The sequence below is a fragment of the Vollenhovia emeryi genome, unplaced genomic scaffold (genome assembly GCF_000949405.1).
Source record: "Vollenhovia emeryi isolate VEMERY1.0 unplaced genomic scaffold, V.emery_V1.0 DF939152.1, whole genome shotgun sequence".
Lineage (NCBI taxonomy): Eukaryota > Metazoa > Arthropoda > Insecta > Hymenoptera > Formicidae > Vollenhovia > Vollenhovia emeryi.
This window is the reverse complement of record NW_011967214.1, coordinates 1046975-1074842: the sequence shown is the minus strand read 5'-3', so window position 1 is coordinate 1074842 and position 27868 is coordinate 1046975. Positions and strand designations below refer to the sequence as shown.

The following is a 27868-nucleotide window of genomic DNA, read 5'->3' as shown; positions in this document are numbered from 1 at the left end:
GCCAAGAATGAGTAAATTGTAAGAAACGATGAAATTTCAATCTTACATCCGCCATTTCGCGCGCGCTATTTTCTATATTCTATAAGAATTTTTAATTGGAATTTAGACTCCATGGGTCCTAATAATATCTAAATAATGTTTCTCTCAGCATAGTTGAATTACAGTAGTTGAATGATGTTATTCTTTCAAGTTTTGATTTCCGCCATCTTGAATCCGCCATTTTGGAGTATAAAAATCTGATAACGGATTCGTAATCAGCGACTCCAAAAAGCCCTTGTATACAAAGTTTCACAAAAACTGGTACAATAGAAAAATGTATGCTTCAAAGGGTTAATTGCGTGCAAGACGCGGGTTCTTTACATTCGCGAGAAGCGGGCTCGGTATTTCCAGTCGCTACGATTCCGCGATATCAATTTTATGAAACCGCTATTATATATTCGTTGGAAGAGCGTTACACGTCAGTGGTCGCGGCGCGGCGCGCATTCCGCGTGCGAGTGCACCGGGGGATGCATTGAAACTCGTCGCAGCGCTCAGTTCTATCGCGGTTGCATTCTGCGGCGGCCGCGGCGATTCTTTGTGCCGGAACTCCGCCGGCGCGCGCGGTATAGCGGCGTCGCGGCGCCCATCGACGCGGTCTCCGCGAATGAACGGACGATAGCGGTGCGCGACATACATTTTTAAAAACGCAAGCGCCTGGCCGCCGGAGTCGGCGTGCGGAGTCAATGCATTCACCGGGGCGGCCGCATTTTAACGCCTTCCGCCGTGCGCGAGGAAAGAATAGACGCGACATTTCGCGGCTTATGCACTCGCCTCGTGTCACGCGCTCGATACCCGCTCCGATCTCCGTCCAATGCGGGCGTCGCGTGGAAAGAAAAGAACGCGCGCGCCCGATGGAAATTCGATTCGCGGGATGATTCTCGGTTTATCGAACGCGATAAGGTGTATGTTCCGTACGTGGACAGGTAACATCCTAGATTAATCTGAAGTACACGTGCGACACACGATGCATCGTTTTCCTCTTTTCTTAATTCTCATTCCCGTCGAGAGAGCAGCGCTTGAATCTGGAATTTCATCTCAAACTGAAAATTTATTCGCTAACGACGTTACACTCGTCGTTACAAATTAAGAATTTTCCGCGATTAACGAGCGATTTAAAAGCAGTTCGAGATCTTTTTAACACCTCACCTGTCAATTGCGTTAAATTGGATTATATCGGTGTTATAATAACGCTCCGATTTCGAATTCTTTGAAACAAGCACGAAACGAACAGGAAGATCAATCCACGTTTAGCAAAAAGATGTGCGAGCATCTTCCCAAGTATTTTGCTTCTGAGCCGCTTGAACAAATTTCGGCACGAGATCAGCCCTTCGAACAATCGCGCCTCGATCTTACGACGTGAAGTTTGCGCGTAGTATAACTAGTATGCCCACTCTGTCATTTGTTTCGTTTTGCGTCGATCCCTTCCGCGCATCCGACACTTTACTGGTCGAGTCAACGAGAGAAAAGTTGTATGTGTGGTAGTGTGGTGTGATGAGACCAAAGACATGGCGGAATACCACGTGATCGGGACCGCAAAGACCAAAGGGCGACCGAGAGTGGGCCTACTAGTTATACTATAGTTCGCGCGTGTGCGAGACAAATTGCACGGCTTCGCTCGCACGAGTCACGCGACTCGCGTGCCTCGATCTCACGTCCCCGTGAAAATTGGCACGTTATGCCAGAATGTGTACCGACAGATCGGCGGACGAGCTGCACCTTGCCAGCGAGACTTTTCGCAACTCCGCGCAAGGTCTCGCTTTCGCTAAACCGCCGGAGTAGAGAATTTCGTCGATGTTCACTTAGGGAGGAAAAAAAAAGATTAGTCGCTCGTTCAGGCACACTTGGTGTATGTGCATGTACAAGTATTGATTCCATAAACGCGTGTGTACTTTAACGCGATTTTAATCAGGCCGATCTAGACATACGTATTTTAATATTATAGATAAAACTTTGAACGAAGCCAACGATATTTTAAAAAATATATGCGTTTAAGGACGGTATTAGGTCATTTTTATTTCAAGATCTTAAGTAATGTCTTAAGTTGCCAATATAGCTCTGTGATTGGTGTATTACATCTTGGAAGGTCTTAAATATAAGCAAAGGGAAAATTCTTGTAAAAGTCGACCAGACTGGCAACAAGTTATTTGGGTCACAACGTTTCGACCTCTTTATCAGGTCCTTTTCAAGTACAATCTAATGTTGACTGAAAAAATTAATTTATGCCGAAACAGAACGAGTTCGTGAGTCTGTGGCAGCAAATTCATAATATCATATACGTCTCGGTAGTCAGTGGATTTTTAATAGCGATGTCAATTTCTAAAATTTCCAAGCAGCGATCGTACGTTCGCAGGTCTCGAATAAAACTTAAATATAAGAATGAGCTATGAATACCGGCCCTTTCAATCGGAAAAATTAAGATATAATGCGAACTAGAGCTCGTACTTCTGAGACGTTGAATATTTTCGCGTTGCACAATCTCGTATGCGTTAATACGACAATTTAATTTTCGTCAGGATCATCGAACGACCGTTCGTTTCTCTTCCCGTGGAAGCGAGAGATTCGGGGGTTCGCGTCAACGCCGTTCCCATTCCTTCGCGTTACGATGCAGCCACAACTCTCGCGACGGTAGATTTCATTTAATGCAACCCGAGCCCCGTCGGAGTCTGGCCGGCTGTGCTGCAATGCGTAGAGTGCGTCTCGACTACGAGCAAAGACAATTAGGGCCCACATTAATTAAGGTAATTGCGCCGCACGAGCAACCTCCTACAAAGTGTTCTCTCCGGATGTACGCACTTAAACCCCGCCTAACTGCTAATTACAATAAATTTTATGCCCATCTCGACAAGGCGTTCGATCATCCTCTTCCCACAGTTCGCGGAAAATGAGAGTGGTGTTCCTTTCCCTGAGAGAGAACATACCGATGGGCCTGTCATTAGCGATTATAAAAAGCGAAAAGATATTGACCACCGCAGCTGATCTGACGTCCGAGGAAAAGTTTCACGTACCGGCTACGGCTTAGTTCATTAAGTTTTCATATCTCCCGAAAGTACGATCCCTGTATAGTAAATCGCGCTTGTATAAAATCCTTTTCCTCGCTGTTATATTATTCTTTTAGTACGAGAATATTGTACAAAGAAATTGCTCTTCGCGCCACACATTCGCAGGTTGTTAAAACTCTTGTTGAAATCATGGACGTCAAGGAGCCAAGAAACCAGAGATTCTTACGTTAATTGTAATGAATTGATATACTAAATAGTGCAACGAAATTGGGATAAATAATACTTACTATCCATCCTCTAACTGCGTTTGTTAGCGAAAAACTTGGAAGTCGGGTGAACTCTACTATTCTAACTACAGTGGTCCGACCTACTGACAATTCTGGCGAGAGAAATGACGTTTCTGGCAGCGGTCCCGTCGACTTGAACGCGCACTTCGTGTAAGAGACACGATCATCCGCCCGTTTGCTATCTAATTTTCACGCACGATTTCTCGCCATCCTCGACCCGATTGTCTTCGCGGCCACGTATACCGTGTCGGGGAAGTCGATGCAGACTAGAAGAAGTGTTATAGCCTTTTGCGAAAGATCGATGAAAACGAAATGCCGTCTCGGCACAAATCGATGAATAAATTCAAATATTGATACACTTTACCATTTCCCGTCTAATACGAAAAGTTATTAAGTAATGCATAAGTTGGTATATTTTATTTAATGAAATTCTATGAATTATAAAAGGCCAATAAAGCTTTCATTCATTTCGACGACGATTTTGCAATCTCTTTCATATCGTAACATAGCTCGGTAAAGTATTTAACGTTGCAATTTTGAAAAACTAACCGGCGAACTTTCCGTGCAAGAGAGACTGATCCAAGTTCATAAGAAAATTCGCGAGAATAGTTGCCGGTAGATATGGGAAATCCATAAATAAATGGGGTTAACGCAAATTGAAACGTCTAATTCCGTACGTTCTATAATGGAACGATACTTGAAGACTGCGCCAGTGTGTAGCGCGGATAAATAAATATCCCAAAGCACATACGCACACACGTACGTAACATGCACAACAATAACCTGTGAACAAGAGGCTATTATTAGAGAATAAAAGTCGGTGTGTAAGTCAACGCAGGTCCACGGTTCGATGTCCGTTTAAATATGAAATCGACGCGTAAAAAAAGGGAGCATGCGTATTATGCAACGTGCGTTCGCGTGCGTATGCGTACTTGTACGTGCCGACATATCGGAAACCGTCTTTTGGAGACCACGATATATCAAAATACTAAGTTTTCGAGAGAACTCAAGGTATTTCCACTTGCATCTTTCCGTAGGAACGTATAAAAAATAATTTTTGCCGACAACCCGAATCGGCGCGCAGTTCTAGCAGAAAAATTAACACGAAGATGCCATCAGTAGTACTGTTTATTGCGACTAGTATTACCACATGCCTCAGTGGTCGAATTGGTGAGACGCCCGCCTAGAGTGTAGGGGGAGGTCCAGGTTTAAACCCTGGCTGAGGTAATATTTTTTGCAATGAATTTCTTTAATTAGAATTTGCCAGCCATTGGTCGTCATGCACTTTTTCTAAATAATTTTTGGTTGTAATTTTTAAATCCTGGTACGGGAGAAAACTTTTGACCGCGGCGTGCACGAAGATTAAAAAATATTTATAAGGTTATTGTGTATAACTGTGTGTGCGCGTGCATGATTCCGGTGATTTAAATTAATAACTGTACGGTCAATTACCCATCATCCAGATATAACCGATCGTTCTCGGAACATCACGTCGCAATCCTATTACAATTGTTTTGCCATCGCATACGCGATGTCGCTGGCTGCATAATTAAACGATTCGAGATAGTCCTGTCACGCGATGGAAATTACGTTTCCCAGCTGGGTCAGAAAAGAAGGTAGGTCGCTCGATCACATTATGTCGAGTTATAGTCAATAGATTATGGTGTCGCAAATTCCCCTATAGTAGTCTGAAGAAGCCTTATTTTCTTCAATTTTATGCATAATACGTGGAAAAAAATTTTCGCTACCGTAGCTAATCGTGGTTTGCTAAAAATATTTTGCTACTATAACTATAAATTTCAAAAAGTACAGCAAACGGTTTGCCGTCGCTGTGCTAATACAGTACCTAATACAGTAGGCATAGTAGCAAAATACTATATTTAGCTGTCACAACTAAATATTAGCTGTCTGTATTTTACAACTGAAATTTAGCTGTCACATGCATGTTTTTAACTACGGCAGCCACATTTTTCTTTCCGTAATACATGTAAATATAAAGTAATGTAAGTACTTCTCAATCACAAATTACAAGCGTGTACAAAAATAAAATTAATATATTTGTGAAAACCACGTTTTGTTTGGAATTGAATAATAAATGCTTAAGTCTGCGGTTAACGAGATTTTTTGCTATTTAGTGAACTTATATACCGATGTTCTGAAACTAATTTTATACGGACGAAAAAAGCAATCTTTCATACATCTTTTAATAAGTATATTTACCACCCCATGTGGGGTGCTAACTTCATACACTCCCGCCTAGAGTGTAGGGAAGTCCAGGTTCAAACCCTGGCTGAGGTAATATTTTTCGCGATAAATTTTCTGTATTATTAAAATTGCCAGATATGGTCAATAAAAATCACTAAAAATAACTTAAGTATTACGAGTCATGTACTCTTTATATTTAAGAGAACATGAAACACTTCAGAATTAGAGTGCAGTTAATTTGAAGATTTGATCGGTGCAATAATAAAATACTTTACAGGTAATAAATCTTATTCTAGTGACCAAGATAAAAAAAGAAAGAATCGTAGATACGTTTTTCGCTCGCGTCTCTGGCCGGTGGCCGGTTGCTAAGATTAGAAGAACAGCTGCTATATATAGGATGACATTTGTGTATACGTGGCCTCTTAAAACATGAACTCACACACGTGGACGCTGTCTCTTCTCCTCTTCCGCTTCGTCGAGTGAGCTTTAAACCGACTCCTCTTTCACAAAAACGTAATTCGGAGTTTATTCAGTTAAGAATAACTAATATTAAATGTTCAAGAATTACAAGTAAAAAATTCGAATTTTTTACCAGAAGAAACTCACTCTTTTTCATTATATTTTATCATTTTTGCGAGGACTTTACAATAAATCAAGATGCAAAAAATTAAATATCGTTAATATTCATGTAGCAATGGCTTCAAGCTTTTTCTCGATGTGGAAACTGTTTTAAGCATTAATATGATATTAAAGCTAATAGAGACGATTGATAAGCGATGCCTCGTCAAATGGCTTAAAGAACTCCTAGAAGACCTCTTTCCATTAAAAAAAAGCGAAAACAATGAGAAATACTTTGTAACAAAATTAATTATTAGATATTAAAAACTTTCATATATTTTTCATAAGAAAATAAATAAAAAATTTTAATTATTTCTCAAATAAACTACATATTAAAAATAAAATTTGAAAGCAGCTTAATTTAAGGAAACAAGAGGCCTTTCAAGAAGCCAAAATTCTTTAGGGAGGTATGCTGGTTTGCGAAAAAGACAAGATCTTTGAGAACCCGAAAAGAAACCCGAAAAGAAAGCCGAAACCGGTTCGATACGATTAAGCACACGTTCTTTGATACGTACCTAGTTGATTCGTGTGGTGCATATTGTAAGTGGTAGTACCATAGTCCAGGGCCATATGCCACACTCTTAAGTAGTATATCCACTGAGATATTTAGTATCCACTGCGGAGCATCATCCGGATCTCTCTCTCCCTTTCTCTTACTTAACACCGGTTTTAACACTCGCAAACGTAAACACCGTGATTATCTTTTCGCCACGAGACGCGGATTCACGGTTCCCGAAAGACTAACAATTTACAAACATCACCCTTGTCTTAGCGGCGTGATTTTCTCTGCGCTCGTCGCTCTCTACCGCACTTTTCGCGCATCCAAGAGATGATCTAGAAAGAGAATAAAGGAAAATCATCAATTCATCTGATTTAAAACAGATCGAGGAGTATCGTAAACAAAGCAAAAGTTTGTGATAGTTATAGCTATAGAGCAGCAAAGTATAATTTATTAATAATATTCATTCAATTTTGTTGTACGATTGCCTCGACTAATAAGACTTTATTACGGAAAGAGAAAGCAATTTTTAAGACAATACTCTATATGTCTCCGCTCTCTCTCTCCCTCTCTAACCGATTAATTTTTTTTCTTCGATTTGTACTCGGTTCTATATAATCTCCAAACATTCTTGCACTTAAGATAGCGTCATCTCTGAATAGTGTTCGCAACGTGTATTTTCTTCCCAAAACGAGAAATTTCAACGGCAATAATATTCTGGCGATTGAATATAAACATACTGGAAACGCAAGTTTTTAAAACGAGTTGAAAGGCAAGCGCGAAGTATGCAATGATTAAAAATAGCAGGCGGAAGTTAAGGATAAAAATAAAGTATCGAAAATTTTTTTCTCTCTAGCCTTTCGCCTACTTGAGATGCGCATTGTCGCAACAAATGCGTTTTACGTTTTAGAGATCGTTTATTACGATTTTATAGTATCTGCACACACAAATCTATAAATTAGTACTAAAAGGAAAGATCAGAATTTATATCGTTCGAGTATTTTTTGGTAAAATTAATCACACTGTTAAAAAAATTACATATAAAATTACAATTGTTATAGTGGGTAATATTGGGACCATCTATTAAAGGTGTAAATTTACACCTTGTAGGTAAACTTATTACCTAATAAGTAAACTGCTTGCTTTCAATTGCGTAAATGTTACAAGTTTTGTAATTTTTTAACAAGCATAAGTATTTATCAATAGTGTAATCGTTACACTTATTGAAAAGCCTGAAGTACGTCATAGGCAGAGAGTAGAGTATTCCGCGCACGATTGATTCGTCAAAAGTATTCGCGCTAAAAGGGTTAAAGTATAATAATTATACAAAGTAAAACAATGAAAACTCCCCACCTCCCTTTGTAATGGACTGATTTACGCTAAATATGCCGCAACATGTCAAGTTTGTTTCTGAGGGCAATGTGCGATTTGATAAGTTTAACCGTTCTGCATTAGCTATTTGATTAAGGCTACTCTTGAAAGATCTTAAACAACAAAAGGAGTCAAGCGACACGTTTTAACATCTTTCAGTTTTTTTTAAACTATATCGTGTTTTCCAATTTAAGCAAACGTTTCATTTTTTCCGAGAAATCATATTTGAGAGTCCAAAGTGTTACAAATTGCATTACGATCTTTGCGACAGTTTTTACAAGCTTAAACTTATTATCGTTGTCAAAGTCATAACTGAGATCAATAAATCTTGTCAATTGTTGTGATTATATCTCATATTGTAAAGATTGCATACACTACAGAAAACAGCTAAAACGTTTAAATCTTTGGACTTTATTTTGGAAATTGTAAGCGGCAATCAATATTCAAGAGACATCCAGACAAAATGTTCTCGCATTTGTTTCTTGAATTCGTTGTTAAAAACAATTTATGAAACTGGATCAGCGACTAGAAATATCATCTAGAGAGTTTTACAGTAAATAAAACCACCGAAGTGGCGTTTGTAAGATTTATATTGCTGGATAATACATCAAGTTCTAGACAATCTTGTCTGAAGTCTCGGAAATACCTGAAATTGGTGTTTGCGGGATTTTGAAGATTTATTGTTCCCGTACCTACAACATTCAACTTGTATAAGAGCTCACTGGAGATGAATAATTATTTTTACGAGAAAATAAATCTCTAGTGCCCGATACTAATGTACTCTATAATATATTTATTTTTTCGACGAGTGCGCATTGTTTTAACGGAACACTCAACCAACATAATTGTTATTGGAATAAATCCCAGAATATTTAGAGAAATATACTCGCAACGTCGTGAAAAATTCGACATTTTTACGAGTATCCTAGGTAATTATATTGTTGAGTCCTTTTTCCTGTCAAATGATTTGACTGTATATCTTAACCTGGAAAATTACATTGACCCAGTGATTGTATAAATTACTGAAAATTGTAAGAATCCTTTCATTTATTTATTTTTGCTGAAAACAAATAATTTTTTTCAGCATAATGGGACTGCTCTCCGCAGCACCGGTCAGGTAATTTTTGAATTATCGTGTTTTCCCAAATTACACGAGAAGTACAATTGGGTGAGCAAATTCATTTCATTTTCTTCGTTAAATTTTCGTCTCTTCGGAGATACTCGAAAGGTAAATATAATTTATGCTACAATACCGAATTCCGTACAAGATCTACGTGAAAAGAGTGGACGAGTCTCGTAGAACAACGCTGAAAATGTTTCAAAATATTCATAACAACTTTAAAGAGAGACTTTATTATCGCATAAAAACTGACGGAGAGCGTTTCGAATATTTAATAAAGTAGATTCTTCTATAAGTTGCAAGTTTTCAATTGTTGCTACATAAAAAAACTTCCAAATGCGACTTCTCAAGAAGCAATTACTTAAATAAAAAGAAGAACAGCTTTCTTTAAAGTTCGAAAAAATTTTTTAAACGATGCATTCCTTGACTTCCAATGCCATTTGAAATTTTTGAAGGGGTACCAACTCTTATCAAGGAATCTGAAGCAGCACGATTGAATTAATCACAATTATACACACATTTCCCTTAAAAATAAAATTAACATGTTTCAGTATGTTTCATATTTCTTATGAATCAGCCAGATACAACAAAGGGGTGGATAATTCTCGTTGGCTGTACACGAAATTATTGTATTTACAGATCATGTGCAAATGAAAAATACGAAAAATTGGGAAACCGTGCGGCGATAAAGGTACAGCAGCAGCGATTATACGCACGTAAGATTTGACATTTATACGTAAGATAAAATCGTGAATCGTCGGCGCAAACGCCAGAGAATGAAAATCTAATTTCGTGCCTCCGACAAGTGTCAAATGTCCTTGCTAGCGATAATCGCGACGAGTGCGACGCGTGCCAAAAAGTTGCCAAATCGTGCATCGTATTTATTTTTCTGACGCTGACTGGCTATTTAAAGGTTAACCAGCAGCGCTACTGGGCGTTTAACTTTACAGCCCCTTAATATTGACGCGATTAATACGTAACCGTCGATTTCGCGCATGTGTCCGGGGTGCATGATTGATGGTAGAACTGTTGCAGAGGCACAGCGAAACGCGAGACGTTAGAGTATCTCTCATTCTCGTCGCCATTTATACACCCCCACCACGTACAATCGATTTGCGAGCGAGCGAGAATAAAATATTAGTCGCGTGATAAGTCATGGGTCTTCATTTATCAAGCGAGACTTGTCGGCTGGCATTAACGTTGCGACATTAATCGCACAATAACGTAATATAAATTTTACATTTTTAGATCGTGCGCGGAAATCATTTTCTCCACACAGAATCTCGTGTTTTCAACGATCCAAATGTATGGAATGAACCCTAACAATAATACGTAAATTACATTTTATTTCGCATTTCGCAGCAGTTATAATAATCAGTGGATGAGCAATGCAAAATATTTCCAACTTTTACACACATGACCTGTGTTAAACAACGATAATTTATGAGCGGATGATATATTTCGCATTTCTCGTCTCATTGTCAATTATAATCGGCACGCGAGAAATTCGAAACATTTTCGGCTCGAAATAAAAATCTTCGCTTCGCTCTTACGTACACGACTTTCGTTAAATGGTCCTGGAAAAAAAACCCCCCACATAGATAACGCGAGATTGCGTACGTGGGAAGACGAGTCAATCTTTGTCGATATAGATGCGAGCGAAAGAGAGGAAGATCATTGACCGCATAATAGATACAAATAACAAGACTAAGCTGAACGTCTCCTTCTAAAGAACCTCTTACACAGCGCAGGCGCGTCATTACTCTCATTGAGATCGCGGCGAAATTCGTTTTTCCCTTTCGCGAAGCCGCGTAGCACATTCCCACTCTTATCCCCGCTGTTTCCTCGCCGAGATAAATATCGAACGAATAACCGATAAGCGAATCCCTGCTTTTGTTACAATTGTTCGACACTCGTAATATCGATTATGCAATCACGATATGCAGGACGCAGCATAGTTTCTCTTGAAAACAAAGCCTCGTAGAAAAAAAATATTATTCTACATTTCCCAATTATTTTTCCAATAGAGTCACCCTCTTCCCGCTGATTTTATCAGTTCCGAGACACTCCGTATACACATGTATATACGTGCGTCCACTTTTGTATATATTTTCCCTCTATTTAGCCTTATATGTGCGTAAAATTTTTTTTTAATATGTATTTTTAATTAATAAATTGTGTACTTTTTGTCTAATATATAAAATGTTAATCTTGTAATTAATCGGTTACGAGATCATATAAAAAAAGACTATCGCACTTTAATGCGGGGAAAAAACTCTTTTACGCTCTTCTTACTTAATAATACATTACATCAACGTATTATGCAATTCATTCTGTTATCGGCGAGATAGCGTCGTTTGTCATGTCATCGATTCAGTACGAATGATAGGTGAACGAAAGCGGAAAGAGGTTTCGAGGTTGGAGGATGGAATGTTCGGGAGAGGCAAGTAGTTGACCATTCATGTCGTAAATTGATCCCTTGACTTCGCCTAAGTGGCGCGAATGACTGCCGTGACGTCATCCGGCGTTTCCTTTTCTTCTCTTTTATCGTAAACCTTTTTGACCCACGGACAAACCCTCTCTCTTTTTCTCGCCGCTTAATCGATGTTATTTTATTAGCCGTAAATTCATCTTGGCGAAAACTTGTACCACATTCTTTCTCAATAATTTCAATACGGCTGCGCACATACAACTTTAGGCAGCAAATATAACGCGAGAATAATTATTGAATTAATAATAAATAATGCAGTTTATATGGACAATAATTAGTGAAGATTTTTTGTATTAAGTGAGTAGACAAATCTACTATGCGCTGCTATCGAAACAAAAATCAAGTCAAAAGGAGAGAGAGAAAAAAAATGGAAACTACGGAATATCCAAGGAGGACTTGAGCAGAGAATATGTAGGTCGCAGAATTTGCATAAATGAATGTTAACAATGGTGCGATTGCAATAGGATCTGCTTGAACTCTCAATCACAAAAATATCGCGTTGACGTCTTTCATCTTTCTATCTTTCTTTCCTGTTTTTGTCCAACGAATTCGACCGTTCATTTTCGTACTATTAGACAGCGGTGCTAAAGCCAACGGAACACAATACCATTTTCCCTACTGAATTGCTTACGACAGCATATAAGGATGCAAATAAGGATGCAGAGTTTTAGATCGGACGACTTAAGGCTGAATCAGCTCTCGTAAGGAATCCGGTATGGAAAAATAGTATCGAGTGCCGTTGGCTTAAGTTTCGCCGAGCATCTCACCTGCGCTATGGAAGCGGGGAGCTGCGACATTCGGTACGGCTGTTTATGGTTGTGCGCACAACACACCATAATCATCGTAGGAAATGGAAAGGATCGTACGATGACTGACCCAGTTAACCTGCATGTGCGTCTTCGACATAAAAGATTCGATTCTGAAAATTCTTTCCGCGAAATCACTCGTGGTCGAGTCAATTTGATTCCTCCGGCATACCTTGTCGCCCATTCTGGTCGAACGGGAGACATTCCTCAAATATCACACATATTGGTTTTCTCTCGCGTGTAAATAAAATCACGTGTTCGCAGGAAGAATATATTTAAATTGATTTTACCACGTGAAGCGCGATAAACATTCCTCTGCAGCTAGTCTCCCACTATATGAGAAAATAGGAAGAAAAAATGACTTGGAATTTTATAAGCTCTATTGTAAAACTTTCATTCAGCTCCATAAAAGAAATTAAATTTTTACTCACGCGCGCGCGAGTTCAAAAAATTTGCGGAGAACTTAGACGCTCGCGTAAACGTAAAATAATAACTTATAATTCCAATCCTAATTTATTCTTTTATTTCGGCGTGATAAAAGGGATGGGAGGTAATTGCACAAAGGGGCGTAAATTTCCATTCACGGCTCTGTCCCCTCTCATATAATTAACAATCTGAATTATATAAAACAGTTATAATTAGCGAGCTGATATTCATATAATATCTAATAACAAAATATCGGACTGATAAAATGTATAGACTGAAAGAAAATATATATATTCTTCTTTTGAAAGTATGTTTAGTATCAACGTGAAAATTGTGAAATGAGATTATATTGCGTTAAAGGAAAAAAACACTTACTTGAATGAAGCACTTTTATGTAATTCAATCAAGAAAAAGATATGCTTATTATTTAAGAATAATTTTCTTGAATGGAGAGGAAACAATATTGGATAGGAAATAACATATTTTCAAGTCGATGGTTATGATTAAAATATTGCCAAAATAATTATATGTATATTCTTGAAGTGACGATTATAGCATTTAAATAAGACTGTAATATTGTTGGAATGTAAGATTATTAAATGCTTGTAAGAAGATTATAGATTGCTGCGTATATACAAAACAATAATCGCGTTAATTTGAGTTGTATAACAGTTGACCTGACACTTTTTTTCTGTGTATTTTACACCTATTACAGTAGACTATAGTAAATTAATAACGAAAATTTCATGAGTCTCCAAAGAATTGATACATCGCGAGTTGCCTATTAGTAAGGAAAAAAAGTGTATTGCGTCATTTACGACATTATTGACTACAATAACGTACTCTGTCAGAAAGAGATTGAATTTTGGAGTGAGCACTCGATAAAAAAAAAGAGAGAGAGAAAATAAAAATCGAAAGAAGACGATGCGAAAATCTATCGATCAAGTTCAAAGTTATCAATACACACTATCTATAATTCGATCGGATCTTTTCTCTCTTAGAGCGGTAACCACTTTGCGAATGCTCTTCTTGCCGAGGTGGAGAACCTGTACCATTAGCGGGATGTTGAACTTGCCTCCTGGCCGCCTCTATACGCGAAGACTCCCTGAGAGCGCCAAAGGCGATTATAATGGTATTCTGGCATGCCAAAGAAGAAGATTAAGGCGCGTTGGCGACTTTCTTCTCGTATTATAAGCGGAAAGATACGCGCGGTTGCGGAGCGACCGAAACTGTCGTAAATAAGAAATCTCTTGGGAAAATAGAAAAAAAATATTTCAGAGAGATTGCGAATCTATTTATAGTCGTATCGTTTTTTCTCTTTTAAGAATTGTAAAACAGATAACTGAAACGACGATGGATTCGTATTGACATTCGGATAAATGTTGACACACGTGTTTCGCGATTAGATACATGTAACATTTAAACGATGCAAAATGATAAATATAGATTGCTGGGTCAGATTGGGTCGTCTCCCTCGTCCATATAAGTCGCACCCGTTAAAGCCCCGAGGCTAGACACACCTATGCGAATTGATGCTAACATCTAATTACGTTTGGAGATCGAGAGGAATAACGTTCGGTATACTATCTAAAAATTAACCGTGCGCTATTTGTACACGTTACGCCGAGGAAAAAAGTTCAATTGAAACAACATTTCTTAATTTAATTATATGCGACGGTCACGGGCTGTCGAGCAAATATCGGTTAGCTCGCAAAATATTCGTCAATAAAAATATATATGTTAAAAAAGATGTCTCTCGATATAAATGAAGTATGTTTAACTTAAAAGCATACGTATTTAAAGAACAACTCTTTTTCTCATTGCGGTTGACAGTGTCAAGAAACGTCAGGTTTCTTCACAAAAGTACACGATTATAATTAAAGATAATTTTGGATTTGAAATTATAGTTTGTTAAGATTATTATATATTTCCGAGGGGTAAACCGCTCACCAAAATCATGTACCTACGCACCAATGCCCACTAGTGCCCAGTGGACATTACTTTGTCTTATTATCGACGACTCGCACGATGATTCGCGCGAGCGATTCCAAAATCCTGTCGATGTCGGAGACACGGAAATTCCATGAGAAATACGGCATGTGATGTGGAAAGGCTATAGCCCGATTGTACATGCGGAATCGTGTGACGTGTTCCTCGAGGTGACCGAAGAAAGTATATACCTACTCGGGGAGAAAAGTCGCGGCTAGTTCGTTCGCACGCATACGCGAGTACAAACGCTGATACACACATACACACACACATGTGATCCGCGCGCGCGTACGCAACGTGTTCCAACTCGCTGCGTATAAGACGAGGGTATTATTAATTCACTAATTTATCCAACACACCGCGATATAGCCGCAGCCATAGTGATCGAATCGATTTTTCTTTAAAAAGCGGAAACTTGCGCGCTATGCGGTAACGCAGCCACCGTGGAACGTGGTCGGATATATCGATGTCAGATTGAAAGTAAATAATTGAAACGCTGGCCATGCCGCGGCTCGCCGAAATGGAATAATCACGACTGCGTGTAAAACTAAACAAGGGCATTTTAATGCGCAAGATCAAGGTATTATTAGAAATTCGGAAGGCCCGCCTTACCTTCCAGATCAGTCCGCGTTCAATTAATCAACCTGTTATTTCTGCCGGCGCGTTGCAAACTCTCGAAACAAACATTGCTTAAAATAAACTACGCGCGAACAAATTATGTAAATCCCTCGCAATCGGCCGGAATATCAATTATTAATTTGCCGCTTGTATCACGCCGTGGTACTCGCGCAGAAATTGCTGTATTACACGCGTTACATCAAGTCGATATTAGTCGACGGGGCCTTTTTTTCCCCTCCTCGGGGATATAACGCAACAACCGTCCGATTGGAGTTAACGGTCTCGATAGAAACGCGAACCGAAAGACAAATCTGGCTGCGCTACTTTGCCATCGATCAAAAGTCGAGTCTCTAACCGGTGTGTCAGCAATAGAACACCACATTCGACACACAAGAGGGGACTATATATATTTTTCTCGCTGCCCGATTCCTTTCGTTTCACCATTGCGCGCCGAAACCTGTCCGTTTATCTTCCTCTCTTGCCCTTCGCTTCTCTGTACCTCTCTTTCCCTCTCCATCTCTCTCTCTCTCTCCCCCTCCTCCTCGCTCTCTTTCGCGCTCTCTTTCTCTCTCGCAAAAGCGACTATCTATCTATCCTACCCACCGAGAGTCTATTTCTCTCGTTGAGTAGCCGCCAAGAATCTAAATTCGACGTTGCCACGCCTCCGAGACTTTTCACGTACCGATATACAACGATAAAAGCGCACACGGAAATTCGCGTCGCGATTAAGACGATTAAGCCAATCGCCACCACGACAATAAGCCGCGTACGCCTGATAGATCGCGGGCTGTAGAACGCGAAATAATTTGTATCGCTGTGTGCCAAAACAGAGAAACATAAAACAGCACTGAGTTGTGTACGTATTATTTTCTTAGAATTAATAATTATTGTTACATTGTAACAATAAAAAAAATATATATCATATTCTATATTTTATATTATATATATAAGTGTATAATAAAATAAAAATAATGACGTTATTACACGGAGAGAACTTTCTTTGAAAATTTACCCTGAAATCATGCAATCGCCCCAGACATGGAATGTCGGTGTACAAAAATATAAGAACATTTTGCTATTGATCACTCGAAAATGTGTTGAAATGTGTAAAAAAGTAACAGCCCGATAAATTATTAAGCCGCAGTTCTTATAATAGAATTATTGTAGACACTGATAAATCCATCACTTTGCAACGCCCGCCTTAGGGTTCTTCTACCGTTTTCTACCGAAGCTCCGGTCAACGAGCTCGTGTATCAGCTGCGCGACGACGCTAGAGAAAAGCGAGGGAAAAATCAATGAGGCCGAAAAAGAGAGAAGAGAGAGAGAGAGAGAGAGAGAGAGAGAGAGAGAGAGAGAGAGAGAGAGAGAGAGGGGGGGGGAGAGAGAGCTCCAACTAACGACGGTGACTCCTACGCTTTTCTCGCCCTCGCACACCTCGCTATTTTCGCGGTCCCGTGCAAAATTTGCCGCCGCTTCGCACATTTCATCGCTACTTTCGTGTCTAATAATATACCCGCCGATCACGCAGCTTTGCGTATGCGCGCGCGTACACGCGACACACGTATTCGCACACGTCCGCGGCGAGTGGAACGAGTTTCAAATACGCGTAAACGGGAGCGGCGAATGGTAAAGGCGGGGGCTCCTGGCATCTCATCACGTGGCACAATATTGAATCCTCGAAGACACCCAGTAGCGAATTCGGTTGCTTGCACTAGCGCGCACTGAGGTGCACGCTAAGGCTTGTTTACATTCAATTCTTATATTTAACTTCGTCTTCAATACACGTGGAAAAAGTGTTAACTAATAGAAATGATCCGTATGAATGCTTCACAGATCATTTCACTGGCTAAGAAATATTTCAAGAGATATCGAAGACGAGCCTTTGATATAAGAGTTGACTGTGAACAAGCCTTAAGCCAACGGCACACGATACTATTTTTCCTACCGGATTGCTTGCGAGAACCAATAAAGATGCAGAGTTTTGGATCAGGTGACTTAAGGCTGAATCCTGATTGGCTCTTGTATTATAAGCAATCCAGTAGGGGGAAAAATATAGTATAGTAAAAATATTATAGTGTGCACTCAGTGCGCACTAGTGCAAGCAACCGAATTCGCTAAAAGTGTCTGTAGACAGGGAAGCGGCAACCGTGTCCGTAGATTCACGTCGGCGAATTCACACGCGGCGAAACTCCCGACACGCCCAAGGCGTTTAATTTAATTCCGTATATCGACGGTGGAAAATTTTGGTCGTGCGCGCGACGTAACGTTCGATGGCCTTTCTGCGACGAGGTGAAATATCTTTCTGAGTACATCAGATAAATTAAGTTTCCTCGCTTTCTCTTCGGCGATAAACGGATATAAAAAAATAAGGAGATATCCTTTCTCCGTCTGTAACTGCAACAGTAATCTCTCTTCGTGAAATAATGTCCTGTACGATGCCTGCGCTGTAACTCAGTGAAAAATGATTCAATTTTAAGGAACAAAAAACCGTTGTACTCGTCTGGTTGTCAGCTATAACTTTCATTTCGAGAAAAAAATCGACTTCCATTCAGAAAAATAACCGCCATGATGAAATCTCTAAAGTGGCGCCATCTGCGAACAAATTGATATCGCTCGCTTGTATCCCCCTTGAGGTCAAACAACTTTTGTAGAAAGCTGTGTTTTGTAAAAGGCGTAGGAAATGAAATATTTGGGGCGAGACTTAAAAATGGCCCACCCTGTGTAGATTGAGACACGTGGCATTCGGAAATTACATTTTTGATGATGTACGAAAAGAAATAAACTCTGTGATTTGCGCCAGATCCCCTGACAGGTACGCTTTTTCAAAGACTCGGGAGTAATTTCTTCAGGCACCTCGGGCAATTTCCCCCCCAAAAAATCAGACACAATTGGCCAATGGCTGCGATTATCAAACGCATAGTAACTTACAAAATTGACTGACTGCGTGGCGTCTGTGAGTTAAAACTATGCCAAGATTCGTCGAGTTAATTAACAAGTTCACCGCGGGCGCGATAGTTCGCGATTACGAGGGCAGTTGCGGGAACTCCGCTATGTAGGTCGGAACTCGGGGAGAACGAATTTGCGATCCGTTGCTTCGCGAAAGAAGCGACGCGCGAATCGTGCGTTTTACAAGGGGAAAGTTTCTATATCACGTTTCTCTCTCTCCCTCTCGTGTTGCGTGCGCGCACATAGGTTACGCGGTTACGTGGGGACGCGGCTTCGGAAGTAAGTTTCTTCAGTTTCCACGTTGTGAAATGCCGCGCGATGAATCAATGGCGGTATGCGAGGAAAGGCAGAAATAGAGGGAGCGCTCGCGGTGCGACCTAGGTGGAATTTTAATTCTCCCGCATTAAGTTCGCTTTATGCAGCCTCCCTCCCGGAGGACATTCGACAGTAGAGTCGGCGTAGATACGTGGCGATACCGCTTGTCAAAAGCTAAAATCTCTTTACCTTTACAGACATATCGCGAGAATCCTCGGGCTGTAACCGAATCTCGCAATTATTACGTCACCGCTACATATTATGTAAATCGGCATCGCGTGATTACGAGATTATCCCGTGAAGGTGTTCAATAATATCCACCTACCGTAGACACGGCGTTCCCCGTTAAAGAGTAAAACAATTTCTCTTCAATGAAAACGTTGAAACATAAATAATACCTTATCTGTGACTGGCGCAACAGCTTTTCTCCTTGAAATTGCACTTTTTACGTATGCAAATAAAATGTTATATCTCTGCAAATAAACTTTACTTATGGACGGCAGCTGCTAATTTACGGCGTTAGCCTATGAAGAAGTTAATTTATTGTAGCACGTTTCGAAAGACACGCGCGTGAGTTTAGATTGATTCTGCGTGCACTTCGTTTCGGTAAAATTAGAATATTTTTCGATTTCATAAAACGAATGTTATCTCAATATCACGAGATATATATATTTTTTTAAACATCTCGAATTGCAACTCGGGCGATTTGCAAACACCGTTCGATTTCATACGTGTTTATCGACTGCAAACACGCGCGCGTCGAATCTGTGGAAGATTCCAATATTGCGCACTCGCAGATCCGCTTAACCCAATTAAATTGCATATCTCAACACGCTGCTAATTGGTCCGGTAATATAATCTGCGTTGTATACAAACGCATTGTCGGTTATATGAAATTATATACGAAATAAAATTAACGGCGCTGCCACGCACACGTGCCGCGTACGAAATTAATTCCATTACTTTGTCTATTTTGTATCATTCCATATCGCCCTTTACATAATATCGATAACATTCCGTCGATAATTGAAATAAAATGTAATTCCTCCGTTGCGAAATATAGTACTTCCTTTCGGCGATACCCCGTTATACCACACGTTAAGAATTGCCTCTGAAAATCATGTAATCGCCGGATAACATGGCATTTTCAACAATTTTATGAGGGTTTCGGAAATTTTACTTTACTAGTAAATAGTATGTTTTGTGTCATTCGTTCCAGTAAAATGTATAGTATAGTATAAAACTATAATACAAAACTAGTAAAGTAAAATGTATGGTAAAATTTAAAAAACTCATACTTTACTAATAAAATGTACAGTGGGATACCATGGCATTTTGAGGAACTTTATGAGAATGTTTTGAAACGTTATCATATATTTTAGCCAAGCGTACATAGTGAAATAAAAAACTCATAAAATTCTACGAAATGCTATGCTGTCCCACAATGACATGATTTTCAGGGTAAATTTCAAGAGAAAGTTCTCTCCGTGCGCACATAAAAAGATCGTTTTAAATTGAATTAGATTAAAAAGTATACATAGCACGTGTGTGCACTGTCAAACGTACATACGTTGGTTATTTTGAGACCCGATGGCGCTGCGGGCTCGGCTAAGTAAATAAATAAATTGCAAATCCGCATCGCGTACCGCGACAGCGTTATCTCGATACGGCGCAAAATATTATTTATGGGTTTTCGGCCGGATAAGGTTATCGAAGATATTAATCGTCTGCGAGCGGCGCAAATGTCAGGCGATCCGTTCGCGCGTGTGAAAAGACGCACGCGGGAGGAGGACCTTTACGCGGTGACGGCGTAACATCGTCATTTTCAATTCTACGCGCGCGACCGTTCGATTCGAGAAACGTGATCGTTGTGACGCCGATCGTGGGCCGCCGTCGTGGTGTTGCGCGCGACTTCGCGACTCGCGCGCGTGAATCCTCCTCGCCGCGCGTAGTTTTCGTTCGTTGACCGCTGGACGCGACGCGACGCGACGTCCGGGGGAGAGATCGACGGGGGATAGAACCGAATCCGTTCGATCGTCGCGTCGCGGCTATAGCCGTTCTTCATTCATCGAGCAGAGATGAAAATGCCGATTCTTTGCGTTCGACAGCGAACGGCATACATAAATCGCCGTGACGCCTGTGTCTCCCTTCACCAACGATATTTCCAGACGTACACTGATAGAAAAATATCTAGTATTTGAAGTTATAATTGCACAGTAAAATAATTATAGTCAGGAATATTATTATATTTTGTAGTCATTATTACTATAATATTAGTAATAGCAACCATATGGACATAGTGATGCCAACTATTAAAAAAATTTACTATAAAGTATAAGCTTTCAACTATTATTCTGTTAAAAGATCCAGGTAATGAACAGTAAATTAGTTAGTTATTTTTATATAGTAAATACAGTCACAATAACAGTAAATTTAACTACTTTTCTATCACCCACCTTACTAATCAGGTGGTAAACAAAAGTGAAGTGGTTCAGAATGTCCTCATTAGAGGGACGCGTGGTAGAAGACTTTCTCGTAAGAGAAGAAAACCGCATAGAATGTTATAAATACGGATAGGTTTATATGTTCGTATAGAAGATCACTTATCTTTTCTTTGAAAGATGCTTTCTTGTACTATTCTTTATGTGTGCAAAGTGACGTAACCAATCAGCATAGTGAACGCAATGTATATATAATAAAAAGCGGGGAATATTACATAAAGTTATTCGAAATGTTACTTGTGGTTGTTATTGCAATATTTATGGTACACCTTACCAAATTAAAAGCTCGTATTGGTTTGTGACAACTATATCGTAAGTTGCATGGACCAATATTGTGTCTCTAAGAACTAGGATACATTGTTAGGTCAACCATAACTTACGTAATTGGAAGAATTATAAAAATGTGGTTGGCTACTAAAATGACTATAAATTATAGTGAAATTGTGGTAACTGCAACCAGTTTTTTTTCTGTCAGTGTAGAAGTCTGCACTCGCGACAATGAGAAACAATGTATTCGAAAAACTGTAGAATTCTATAGAATTGTAGAATTAATGTATAGGGTTATGCACGGAAAAAAAAGAACGGTGTCGTATCAACACGATCAGTGCAATTGAAATAAAATCGTTGAGACAACATCAGTATTAATCAATGTAAAACATCAAATTGTTGGCTCGATAATCCGGACATTTAGTTGAATGCTTAAAATTAAAATCCATAGCAAATACAATTGAGTGAATTATTTATGTTTGTGGCAGCCCGTGACATTAACGTTTAATTCAAGTGACTTCATTTTGTTTAATTCAACGTTTAATTCAAGTAACTTCATTTTGTTTAATTCAACGTTTAATTCAAGTAACTTCATTTTGTTTAATTCAACAGCGTGTAAAATCAGAAAGGAAAAGTATAGGCATTTCTTTTTGCTATCCCGTGGTAAACTTTGCTATGGTAGACTTAGATTAATGAATTAACAATTTGCGAAAGATTTTGGTATTGGAACGAGCAATGCTTCTCAAAAAAGAGTCTATATGATAAATAAAAGAGGGAAAAAGTACTTCGTATCTTGTATTAATATAGACAGATAAATTATGTATATATGTCAACTGTGCTAACTCCTGAAAAAAATTTTAATTCATAATTTTTACTTTTATAGCTTTCGTTATAAGGCACGTGTCTCAAAACTGGATATACACAATTCATATTTTTATACCGTTCGTTACAAAGCACACGAATTTTTTCTTAAAATAATTGATCCTGAAAATTATGTAATCGTGGAACAACGCGGCATTTCGAACAACTGTATGAGAGCTTTTTGCAATTTTACCATACATTTTACTAGCAAAAAACTTTCGTACAGTTGTTCGAAATGTCGTGTTGTTCCACGATTACATAATTTTCAGATAAACTTCCCTCCGTGCACGTGTCTCGAGAACCCGGAGCACATAATCTATATTTCTGCAAGTTCTCGCTATAAAGCACGTGTCTCTTCGTGCAAAGATAACGGGGAAACAAATTAAAAAATGTAAATCTATTTAGGAAATCTGTGCGGAGATTAACTATCGTCCAATCGCCTTGGCGAATTACGTAACGGATTAATTTCAGCGCGCAGATTTACGACGATCCCTTTTCAAACATTCAAAGCAGCGAATAACAAACGAACGATGTTGCCTCTGATAAATTATACGACTAGCTCCTCGCACGCTCTTTCCGATAAGAGAAAAACCAATTGCCATTTCAATTGCCCCGCGTTAATAACACTACTATCAAATGTCAATACAGATATCGAAGAGCAATTAGAGTATTAAAATACTGTCGTCCGAGAGCGATTCGGATTGCGAAGCGTTAAAAAAAAAGGTTCTTCTCGAGCCTCTCACGTGCGTTTCCACCGGCACGGATTAACTCTTTATCTTTTCATTCTAAGAATCAAGAGGCGCTGAAAGGTGAGGGTGAGCCGAGATTACAGTTGATCCGTCATTGACAGAAATGGACGATCGGAAGAGCCCGGGACCCCAAGGCCCGGGCGTGATTCTGCACTTTTGGCAAACTTTTGCTCCTGGAGCTGTCAGTTCGTGAAAACATTTGTGCAATATACAAATTATTACGTGGCTTTTGTGTGTACAGACCATAGACATATAAAAGATAGACTGCTTATGAGGTAGTGGGGAATGTCCTGAGGGAAAAGGACAACACCAATTTATTTGGGTATCTATCTTCTTCTAGTGTACGTGATCACGTGGGCGTGAACACGTGATCGCCCTCAGATCACGTCCACTAGAGGAAGACAGATACCCAAATAAATTCATGTTGTCCTTTTCCCTCAGGGGGATGCCCCCACCTAGGGTTCCACTGCCTCATAAGCAGTCTATCTTTTATATTGTCTATGGTACAGACCGACAGTGTCCCACTATTTAGAATTAAGTTGAATAAGTAACACGAGAAATAGGTTACCTAACCTATATATAACTTACTCGAGTGAATAGCTTTTTTGTTAGGCTTCCAAATTTAACTTCAACGATACCGCACTGTTCTTTCACTTAATCTAAATAGCGGGACACCGTCGGTCTGTACGCAAAAGCCGCACAATTTGTGCGTTACGCAAACGTTTTCGCCAATCGAAGGTCTACGAGCAGAAGGTGCCAAAGGTGCCGAATCACTCCAGCATCCCCTTAAAGCGCGTGCGATGACCTCTGCTTCCCCCTCTCCCCCCACCGCGCTCTCTTTTCACTTGTGCTTCCTAGAAACGAGTCCGGCTCGGTCTCCGAGCGGCCAGTTTTAACAATCGACTGCCACGCACCTACTGTCAGCGCGGCGCGCAAGCGAGCGATCGACTCCGAACGTGGGCGTCGCACACAACAGGTGTTTCCTGCGTGCGGAGCGTTTTCCTGCTGCCTCGCTCTTTCTCTCTCCCTCTCCTCCTCCCCCCCCCCACCCACCCACCCCACACGATCGGATATCTTCGCGAGTGTTGTGTTTACGCTTCTGACACGTGTATTCGCGACGCACGTTTGGCGACGACGACCGCGGTCTTGCACGTTTTCCTCGGGTATCGAGCGAAATTGAAGCTCGAGGATGGATCGATCGGTCGACGTGAATGCATCGCGTCGCGTCGCGTCGCCTCGCACGGCCGTGGACGTGATCGGCATTCGCGAGGCATCGACGTCCCGTTTTCCTGAAAAGTATTATCGCGGCGCGCGAAAACAGTGAACGCCGCGCAGTCTCTCTTCTCGCCGCGGTGACATTCATTAATATTCGACGCCACGGATCGCGTGATAAAAGCGTGTCGTGCGCGAGCGAGCGAGCGAGCGTGTGGGGGGGAGGAGAGAGAGAGAGAGCGAGGGGTGGGAGAGAAGCGTCTTCGCCCTTGCTCCGGAGTCAGCCGCTTTCGCACACTGTCAACCGTATAGTCTATCGAATGAGAGATACTCGCGCTCCGAGACGCGGGCTGCGCGCGCGCGCGCGCACGCAGCGTCGGGACGCGCGAAACGAGGGGGGCGTCGTGGAAGACGATCCGCGGGACCGTCGGCGCGACGGCCAGCGACGACGAGGCCCGCGTTCCGCCGTGCCTCGCGACTCGTTGCGACATCGCTCTCCGCGAAATCGCGGAAATATGGCGGCCGCTGCCGCGGGCAGCCCGCGACCGCGCTCGTCCCCCGAGCGAGCGCGATCGCGCGGCGCGCAAAGAGGAGAAAGAAAAAAAAAAGGAACGCAATCTCTCTTCCATTTACCTCTCATGCGGCATCCGTTCCAGATCCCCCTCCCCCGTGCTGCTCCGCTGGGCGATTTCAAGCGCCGCCGAAGGCGCGCGAGGGAACTGGCGAGGGCGGGAGATAGAGAGAGGGAGAGGGAGAGAGAGAGAGAGAGAGAGACGAATCCAACGACGAAACACACTCGAATTCACCACAGGCCCGCGACTCAACGTCCCCCTATCTGGCGGCGACTCGACTCTTCGCACCGCACCACGGGTCTCACACGCGATCGACCGCGTCCACGACTGTCATTTCTCGTCGGCGAACAACACTGCGATGCGACGCGACGTCGCACCGAGGCGCGATACGCGCGAGAGCGTGCGCGGTGCACCGCCGCGCAACGGCGCGACGTTGTTGCTGCTGTCGCTGGTGCAACCGGGAGACGCGCTGGTGGCGACGGTAGCTGGTACGCGGGACGAAGGTCGCGTCGACGGGCGCGCGAGAGCGGAGCCGCGATCGAGCGGTTGTTGGCAGCAGCGAGGAGCGGAGACACGCACCGCGCGACACGACGGAAGGTACTGCATCGCGCGGCCGCGTCGCACCTCTCCTCACCACTGTGGCGCGCGCGCGCCTGCGCGCGCGCGACGCCCGCGCCGCCGCGCGACCGCCGTCGCAGGCTCGATTATTTATAGAGACACAGCATTGTTGTGTCCACGTTCCCTCGCGCTCCAGGACCGGCTCTCGCGGCTCCGGCGCCGTGGGCCGCGTAACGCCCGTATCACGCTAGCGACTCGCGACTGCGATTGCGATTGCATCGGCGATTGTGATTGGCTAGGCAGCCATAAAAATTTGAAATAGCCAATCGTAATCGCCGATGCAATCACAATCGCGAGTCGCTAGTGTGATACGAGCATAACAGGGATACGAATCGCTTCAAATTCGAATCGAATGGAATCGCCCAAGATTAACTCTACGATCTCAAACCATCGACGGGTCTTCGGTCACTTTTTTCCTCTAATGAATGTAATAGTTTTTGTAATGTAATAATAAAATCATTTTTCATGTAAACAATGGACAAAATTGTGGCAAAATCGTAAAATGTATACTACACCGAGAGACCCATTTTGTCGAATAAAATGAAATAATTTTATTGAATCGAATCAAAATTGTGTGTTGATATAACTAAATTTTTTTCTTGTATCAACTGAAAGATTTGTTTGCTCGTATCCAGACAAGAAATTCAGTTGAGTCAACTAAATTTTGTTTCGGTAATTGTGCATAAAAGCGACTTCCTCTCCGATTCGCTTGATTTTTAAACATGTTGTTGGGGATGTCTTCCCGAGTCATTTCATATATATATATATATATATATATATATATAAGGGCCGGACTCAAATAGTTTCGGAGATACAGGCTGAAAAAGGTTACAAATAATAATATATAGGTTTGTAAAGCCGCATCTACACTATATAACAAAACATGCTATATAGCAAAGTTATACAACTTGTTACAAAAAGAAAAGAAAAAATGTTATATAACATGATGTTGTATAACATTTTTCGTGTTATATAGCAGGTTATATGTTATCCATTAGTTGTCGGTAAAGATCAAAGGAAGTTATAAAACTTTATGTTTATGAGGTATTCAAAATCAAAACTTGTCATCCATGCAAAGTTTTTGAAACTACCGTCACACCGAATTTCTCCCGTCAATATATCTCTGTCATCTCTTTCAAGATCTGCTATAAGGGTTGTACCACTATATTTTTTTCGAGCTTCTAATGATGGTCGCACCCAGAATCGCCGTTTAGTTCTAATATGTTGTCTAGTCAAAATTACACAAGCTGCTGCTGCGAGAATTGCATCCTCTACGTTTGACGCCATTATGAATACTGAGATGAAAAATGTTTAACAACTTGTACATAAAATTATTGTTACAAAAATAGTGTCCAATAACAAGTTATATGAAGTCATATAACAAGTTATACAACAATGTTAAAAACAAAACAAAAACATATAGCATGTTTTGTTACATAGTGTAGACCCGGCTTAATATTTCACGTATACCGAGATCCACCCCCACCCATCCCTGCATGCGGAGAGGTGCGGTAGTCCCTGTTTGTTTACGTTTGAAAGTCTTCATATATTTCCGCCAGAGAATATTTATCATTCACTTAGAGATCGTCACAGCGTATAGAAGTGTTTCGGAACGTGAACAATAATGAAGCGAGATCCACTCCACACCTCTGACATAGGGTGGGTAGGGTTATTTTTAACGAGGTGAAGCCCCCCCGAAGGGGGGGGGGCGGAACATACTGTCTCCACGCATACATTTTTCTACCTACATATAAGTCACTCCTCTCCACCAAATGTAGATGGAAAAATGTATGCGTGAAGACAGTGTGTTCCGCCCCCCCTTCGGGGGGGCTCCACTTCGTTAAAAATAACCCTACCCACCCTATGTCAGAGGTGTGGAGTGGATCTCGCTTCACGTGGAAAGTTGCAAACCCATGTGGAACAGTACAACGGCGGAAGTACGAGTTAGGAAATATATTTATTATTTGTATCCTTTCTCAGCCTGTATCTCCGAAACTATTTGAGTCCGGCCCTTATACAGGGTGTGTCCTAATACCCGTATGTCCCGTAGATGGTAGATAGACCGGGGCAAACTGAATAGAAAAGTCCTATACCATTTTGCAAAATTCGCAGTAGTTATCGAGAAATTAATTTTAATGTCTGAGCGAATGAGAGCGTAGAAGGCGGCAGGCCGGACTCGGCAGGCAACGGTGGGGCATCATCTAATAGCGAGAGGTGGAGCGGCGCGCCGAAAAAGTTGTCACGCAGCGAGGGGCGAGCGGGGAGTGTATACTGAAGCTCGCCACTCGCTGCGTGACAACTTTTTTTCGGCGCGCCGCTCTACCTCTCGCTATTAGATGATGCCCCACCGTTGCCTGCC

At 41.2% G+C, this 27868-nt stretch overlaps 1 protein-coding gene across 3 annotated transcripts in view; it reads right to left on the bottom strand.

Moving 5' to 3' along the window:
* Positions 1-27868, bottom strand: part of LOC105565451 (histone deacetylase 4) — a 145665-nt gene that overhangs the window by 46974 nt on the left and 70823 nt on the right. For 2 of the 3 annotated variants that reach the window (XM_012018671.1, XM_012018672.1), the window contains one exon: positions 6664-6982. In XM_012018671.1, the coding sequence (XP_011874061.1) occupies positions 6664-6718 (55 nt within the window). In that variant the 5' untranslated portion in view covers positions 6719-6982. Of the gene's footprint in view, positions 1-6663; positions 6983-24952; positions 25034-27868 lie in introns of those variants that run through there. The other variant, XM_012018676.1, reaches the window with a different exon arrangement.